General features: G+C 37.2%; 1 protein-coding gene across 1 annotated transcript; it reads right to left on the bottom strand.

The window, feature by feature from the left end:
* Nucleotides 1–357: 357 nt before the first annotated feature.
* On the bottom strand, nt 358–1291 carry LOC147482565 (uncharacterized). Its single transcript, XM_086579346.1, has 2 exons — nt 539–1291; nt 358–441 (listed from the first exon to the last, which is right to left on the bottom strand). The coding sequence occupies exons 1-2, from the start codon at nt 1289–1291 to the stop codon at nt 358–360; spliced, it is 837 nt and encodes a 278-aa protein (XP_086435472.1).
* Nucleotides 1292–7431: the final 6140 nt, after the last annotated feature.

Here is a 7431-nt window from a genome sequence, read left to right on the forward strand (position 1 = left end):
CACCATGTTATGCCTCACAAACGTGTTACTTAGCAGGCACTCAACAGGCAGTATTAAACACCATACCAGATTTCACACCTTTTGTTGTTACCTCAAATTTTCCAGCAATGAACAAGAGTCTCCATCACTCGCAAGTAAGTCAACAACGCCAGAAAAGAGCATCTATATGTTGGTATGGCTCACTGATATATTCTGCACTTTTAACAGTATAAAGTATAAACATTGAATGGAAAAAACAGTGTATTATGTGAAACTAACCATTAGAATTGTATTAAAATTTCTTAAGAAGTAAGAACCATATAATAATCTTTGAAAAATTGTTAGCATTTACAACTTTACAAGCTCGAGGAAATTGTTTCAATTCTTTTGTAATCCAGAGCAGTCGGATGGGATGCCAATTGCCAAAGAATTTGGGACGTCATAGCATATCATACAATTTATCTGCACAAAAACAAGAACACATCATATATCATACATATAGGGCCTTGTCAATGAGCGGGCAAAATTTAATACCAGACTCCCCACTTTTGGTAGTCACCTCATAGACTCCTGTAATAAGATACTTTCTAGGACAATAAAAGATTCGCCTTTTTAAGTGTGAATACCCACAATAACCTACTTCGTAAACATACTTGTCTTTCATGAATGAAGAAACAGCTTCCTTGACCCCCATCTTATGCGAAACGATCAGCAAGTTTTCTAATGGAAACCTCTTTGCTAACGACCGAATAACCCTTGCATATCTAAGCTTTGCAGACTCAGTTCGCTCTTTCCAATGTGGCAACTTCTTGTATATAGGTTCCATTCTTTCCACTGTCCCATCTGGGAACATAGCTTCAAGCTCCGAGACATTAAATCCGACTCCTTTCCCTTTCTTAGGAGCCCTAGGCAAGTTTCTTCTATTATAAACCTCACACAATCCATACTCGATCGTCACCTTGACCTCATTATCCATGTGCATGGAGTTTGGGTTATCGTCGACAGTAGATAGTGCTGATACAATCTGTGAAGCCGTTTGTACGCAACGCAAGAAAGGCGATACGATTACTCTGTGGATTGGTACTGAAAGATTGTCCTTGAACTGTTTTCCTATGGAGAATGCTCTAGCTTTTCCTACGTCGGACAAAGGTGGATCCCATGGTCGTTCTGCTGTTAATCCCCAAAGTGGTTCTGCACAGTCTAAACGATCACCATGTCTCATAACAATGATATGCTGATCTTGTTTCTGGGACCGGAAAGAACTAAACTTCGTATTAAAACGCTTCTTATTATAATGAGACGACTCTTTCATTGTTTGGATCGAAAAGAGATTGATATGAGGGGTTTAGGGTTTGACACTTGAAAGATAGTTTGGTTACAGAAACCTTATATATATATATAGACGCTTGTTTCCGAATCCTACCCAAACTTGGTTGCCTTATTGGTTTAGGAGTTAGGACTGAGTTTGTTCGTTTGGAGTTAGGACAAGACGACAAGTCATTGTTGGTTTCACCGTTTCAGTTCCTTCAAAAGCTTGTACCAGAAGTTTCATCCAGTGTCTTGAATTTTTTTTTCTTAAGTCCATTATTATATTAAGGTGCAAGTTGGTCCATATTCTTTTCTTATAAGCCCATTAAAGGCCCACGGTACTTCGGTTGTACACCAAACGCCATATTCACACAAAATTTGTCGTCAAAACGTTCTTTGCGTGGTTCTTTCATCGTATCAATGATTCCATGAACCAAGCAATCACCTACTTTGCATGGTTCCAATGGTTTTTTGCGTGTTTTAAACGGAACGTTTTGGAAAAAAAACAGAAAAAAAATCGTAAAAAAATGTGGGGCATAAAAAATGGGTTTAAAACGGTAAAATAGGTTTAATACGTATAATACGTAAAAGAAACGGTAAAAACCGATAATAAATAATATAATAGATAAGGAGTTTGATTTTTTATAAGAGTAAAAAAAAAAATAGACACATAAAATAAAAATAATAATAATACAAATAAAAGAAAATTCAAATAAATGAAAGTATCAAATTATCATTACTCATCCAAATACTATAAGTTTTAGATTCAATACCAAAACACGACTCTAAATAAGATACTATTAATTACCAACCATAATGACATAATCAAGTGCTACAAATAAGTTAATAATTTTAAAATTCCCAATTATTAATAGTCCAAAGCAAAATAAAACTGTCTCAATAAGTCAATCTAACGTCCACTCTTCAAAAAGGTAAACTCCAAACCCCAATTTTCTTCTCGTATTTTCTTTTAGATTATTATTTTTTAAAAAATGTTTGATTAAAATTTTAAATAGGAGATTTTCAAAATCTCGAGTTTTAAACGTTTTTTAAGTTTAAAACGCATTTTTTTTAAAAAAAAAATCCAGGTTTTAAACTGGAACAAGACGCCTTGCCAATATCTCGGGTTTTAAATGCGTTTTTTTTTTCAAAAAAACGCCAAATTTGGTGACAATGGGTACAACCATTAATGGCATAATACTATTTAAGCATGTTGCTCTCTATCTGTGTTAGGATCCTTAGTTCTTATTTAGGAAGTATTATTAAGTTAGATATTTCTATTTCAATTGAAGTCTAGTTAGTTTATTTTAGTAAGTATTAGTTTTAGAATTGTAGCTGAATTGGCAAGGGTTTGTTCATCTACTATATAAACGTAGGCAACTTTAATAATAGACAGGAAATTTATGCATCTTCTTACCTCTAAATTCTTCTAATCTTCTGTCTCAACCCCAAATTCTTTCTCAATAGCTAAGGTTCCTAATAATTTGGTATCAGAGCGGCTTTCCTGGCACCCACCATGACTGTTAAAACCCTTGAAGAACAAGTTCAACTCCTTACCCAAAGGATTGATGAAGTTAGTGTAACTTTATCGGAAACAAAGACTGACATCAATAATCTTCCAGGTTTAATAGGTTGTCTTAATGCAAGATTGGATCAATTAACACCATCAACGCCTCCTCTTACGCAACCGGTGGCTGTTCCTTAGAACAATCCAGGTACTATGGTTTTCTCTCATCCTATTCCATTTGATTTTCCGTTGTTTAAGGGCGAGGACCCTCCTGGATGGGTTTTCGAGTGGAGTAGTGTAAAAAGGTGTCTCATATTCCAGATGCTCAAATTGTGCCTCTAGCTTCCGTGCATTTAACTGGTTATGTTATTCCATGGTATCAATTGCTAGAGCGTACATTAGGCGAGCTAACATGGCCGCAATTTACAAAGGCCTTGTGTATCCATTTTGGTACTTTAGAAGATTCCGATCCAGGGGGAGCTCTTTCTAAATTACGGCAAATTGGGACTGTCACATATTATCAACTATAGTTTGAACGCTTAGCCAATCGTACACGAGGATTACCTGAAGAGTTTTTGATTAGCTGTTTTGTTTCGGGATTACGTGATGAGTTGCGAGTTGGTGTTCAGATGTGGAAACCTGCTACTCTTGTACAAGCTTTTGAACTTGCAAAATATCAAGCTGAAGTTGTTACAGTTGCTATGAAATGCCAAACTTTTCATCCCAAGTTAACTCGTTCCTCTAATGATCCTTCTCGCTCCATCTGCCATTGGATCCACTCCATCGATTCTTGGTCCTGCTCCTATTCATCGTCTATCATTTGCCGAACAAACTGAACATATATTGAAGGGTCTTTGCTTCAATTGCGATGACCAATATAAACCGAGACATCATTGTGGAAAATCTCAAGTCTGTCTTTTGGATTATGATATTTCTCTGGTTGACGAGGGTGTTGAATTTGTCCCTAACGAGTTTGATGCTACCACTGGTGTTGAAATCTCCCTTCATGCTCTTACAGGTTCAGTTGCCCAGAAACTATGCGCCTTACTGGTTTTCTTAAAAAGCATCCTATCACTATTTTCGTGGATTCTGGCTCTACTCAATTTTTTAAGCCCATGTCTTGCTAAACATTGTGGTTGTGTTGTTACTACAACGCTACCTTTTCGTGTTACAGTTGCTGATGGTGGTCGGGAGTCCTTAATAGTCATGGTCGTTGTTCAAATGTTCCATTCACTTTGCAAGTCTATCATTTCCATTTTGATTTTTACTTACTTCCAGTAAGTGGTTGTGACATGGTTTTAGGTGCTCAGTGGTTACGTTCTTTAGGTGATATTCTTTGGGATTTTGCTGCACTCACCATGCAATTTTCTTTGGATGGAAATAACGTACAATTGGTAGGTAACAACTCTTCTAATGTTCTAACCAACTCTAGTGAAATCAAGAAGTTGTTATTACAAGAAAAGTATGGTGCTTTTTTACAACTTATGACGGTCTCAAATGAAGAGTCTTCATCTCCAATTCCACCTATTATTGCCGAAGTTTTGAGTGAAAATTCTGATGTTTTCAATGCACCCAGTGGTCTTCCACCACATCCTTCTCATGATCACAAAATTCCATTGCTTTCTGGTAGTAGCCCCCTTCACTTGCGTCCTTATCAGTATCCCTACTTTCAAAAGAATGAGATTGAATGCATCGTTGGTGAGATGCTTGAACCTGGCATTATTCAAAAAAGTGTTAGTCCTTACTATTCACCAGCAGTTCTTGTCAGAAAAAAGATGGATCTTGGCGCATGTGTGTTGACTATCGTACTCTTAATGATATAACAATAAAGGATCGCTATCCGATTTTGGTAATTAATGAGCTATTAGATGAACTACATGGTGTAGCCATATTCACTAAATTGGATCTTCACAATGGTTTCTATCAAATATTAGTCGACGGTTCTGATGTTCCTAAAACCGCTTTTGGAACTCATAATGGTCATTATGAATTTTTGGTTATGCCATTTGGACTTTCAAATGCTCCAACAACTTTTCAAAGTCTTATGAATGAGATTTTCCGGCTTTTCCTTCGCAAGTTTGTTCTTGTATTTTTTGATGATAAACTCATCTACAGTCGTTCCTTGGATGCTCAGGTTGCTCATCTCTCTATAGTTCTAGCTTGTTTACGCCAACATCAATTTTATGTGAAATCTTCTAAATGTTCTTTTGCACGATCTTCATTGGATTATCTGGGGCATGTTATTTCAGGAGAAGGTGTAGATGTTGATCTTGAAAAAATTTGTTGCATGGTTGAATGGCCCAAGCCAACTACCATTAAGGCTTTGCGAGGTTTTTTAGGTCTAACAAGCTATTACCGCAAGTTTGTTCAGAATTACGGAAAAATTTGTGGCCCTTTGATAGATATGCTTAAGAAAGATTCCTTCGTGTAGACCAGTGAGGTTGAAATTGCATTTGACACTCTCAAAACTTCCATGTTATTCTTGCATTACCTAACTTTTCCAAACTTTTTCTATTGAATGTGATGCTTCTCGTCATGGTATTGGTGCAGTGCTTATGCAATAGGGTCGACCGTTAGCTTTTATCAGTGAGGCTTTATCTGGTCGCAATTTGTCTATGTCAGTTGTAGAATTAAACAGCCAATCAAAGAGACAAAACACAAGAATTTATAGTGGTTCGGTGCCAATGCGGCAACCTACATCCATGGGAGAAGAAAGGTTTATTGCTTGATCACTTTAGGTTTGTGTTATAGACTTTCCTTTATAGAAAACATACGAATCTATCGAACCTCTGTCAAAACCGACTAGGGCGCGCCCATGCCTTCATCATGTGCAATATAAGCCGCCCGCACCTATTTGACTTCTCCCACACTCCCCCTCAAGTTGGTCCAAAGATATCCAGCGAGCCCAACTTGGAGAGAATATCATGGAACTTGGAAGCTGGAAGTCCCTTGGTAAAAATGTCTGCAAGCTGTTGGTCACTTTGAACAAAGGAGGTAGTGACAATGTTAGACTGTACTTTTTTACGCACAAAATGACAGTCAACTTCAATATGCTTAGTTCTCTCATGGAACACCAGATTTGTAGCAATGTGCATAGCAGCTTGATTATCATAGTAGAGTGTAGTTAGCATATGCAAACCAAAACACAAATCTTTCAGAAGAGTGCGAAGCCATATGATTTCACTGGTGGTGGAAGCCATAACCCTGTACTCAGCTTCAACACTAGAACGAGCCACTACATTCTGTTTCTTGCTCTTCCAAGTGACTAAACTACCTCCCACAAAGGTACAATAACTGGAAGTAGACCGCCGTTCAACTGGACATCTTGCCCAATCAGTATCTGTATAAGCAGTAATAGATGTATGCCCATTTTTCTGCAACCAAATACCTCTGCCTGGCGAGCCTTTCAGATGCTGCAGTATTCTAGAAACTGCATTCATATGTGGAGTCCTTGGAGCATGCATAAAACGACTAACCAAGTTTACTGCATAAGAAATATTTGGTCGGGTGATAAGAGTCCAAAACTGTAGTTTTAACCCTGTAACAGTCATACTTTTAGACCAATTATGTGAGTAATAATTAAGAGTTAATACTGATTATGTGTTTTTATGCATTTCAGGCTTCAAAGTCCATTATGTGCAGAAATGTGCCACTTTAGCGAGATAAAGGAGCAAAGGTCGGTTGCTAAGGAGTTCTGTGATTAAAGGCCAATTTTCAAGAAGACAAAGCTTCTGTAAAGCCGTGTCAAAAGATGAAAAGTCAAAGTCCACGCGGGCAGAAACAGTGCACAAAGTCAATAGAACTTCCGAAGACCATATCTTTGGACTCAGACCTCGGAATTGGGCCTACCTTACGTCAAAACGACCGGCTCGGAAAGAGCTTTCCAATGGTCCAAGCCTTGGCCCAATCAGAGGACCAGAAGTGGAGGAAAAGTCTGTCGAAGTCAACTGCAGCTGAAGAGGCCTTTTTGGACTGAAAGTATTGGGTTTTGGGCCTGATTCTCTGGCCCGAAACATAGATCCAAGCCCATGCACAATTTTTGGATCTGAACATATAAAAACCAAAGCTAGCTCTTTGTTAATGGTAGCTAGTTAGACCTAAAACAATAGATAATTCTAGATCTAGTTTTCATTAATTAAATTAAGTTTAGTTTAAATTCAATTCTTGTTTTAGATTAAACTCTTAGAATTATTGTTCTTAATTAGTTTGATAAATAAAATAGCTATTTGTCAATTTCGATTTTTGTCATTTCAAATTATAGACCTAGTTTTGATTCTTGTTGATTATCATTTCTGAGTTGTTAAATTAGATTGAAGTATTGTTAGTTAAATTAGTCAAGTTAGAATTTTGATATGATGTTTAGTTATAATAATATGGGAAATGATGGTTTGATGAATCAAGGCTAAACCTCCATTAGAGGGGTTGATGAAACCTTGATGAAAGCTTAGTTGTAGAAGTGTAGAATCGTTGTAGAGTCTATTCCATTCTAGAAGGTCGTGTTTCGCCATGAGAATGGATAAACGACCTCACATGCTAGTTATAATTGGTAGAAATGCCATGTTAATTAGGGATTAGAACGAGCAATTCTTACAGTAAGAACGTAAGAATTGGATTACAACAGTCTATGCTAGGTGATT

This window comes from Coptis chinensis, chromosome 8 (genome assembly GCF_015680905.1).
Source record: "Coptis chinensis isolate HL-2020 chromosome 8, ASM1568090v1, whole genome shotgun sequence".
NCBI classification, from domain to species: domain Eukaryota; kingdom Viridiplantae; phylum Streptophyta; class Magnoliopsida; order Ranunculales; family Ranunculaceae; genus Coptis; species Coptis chinensis.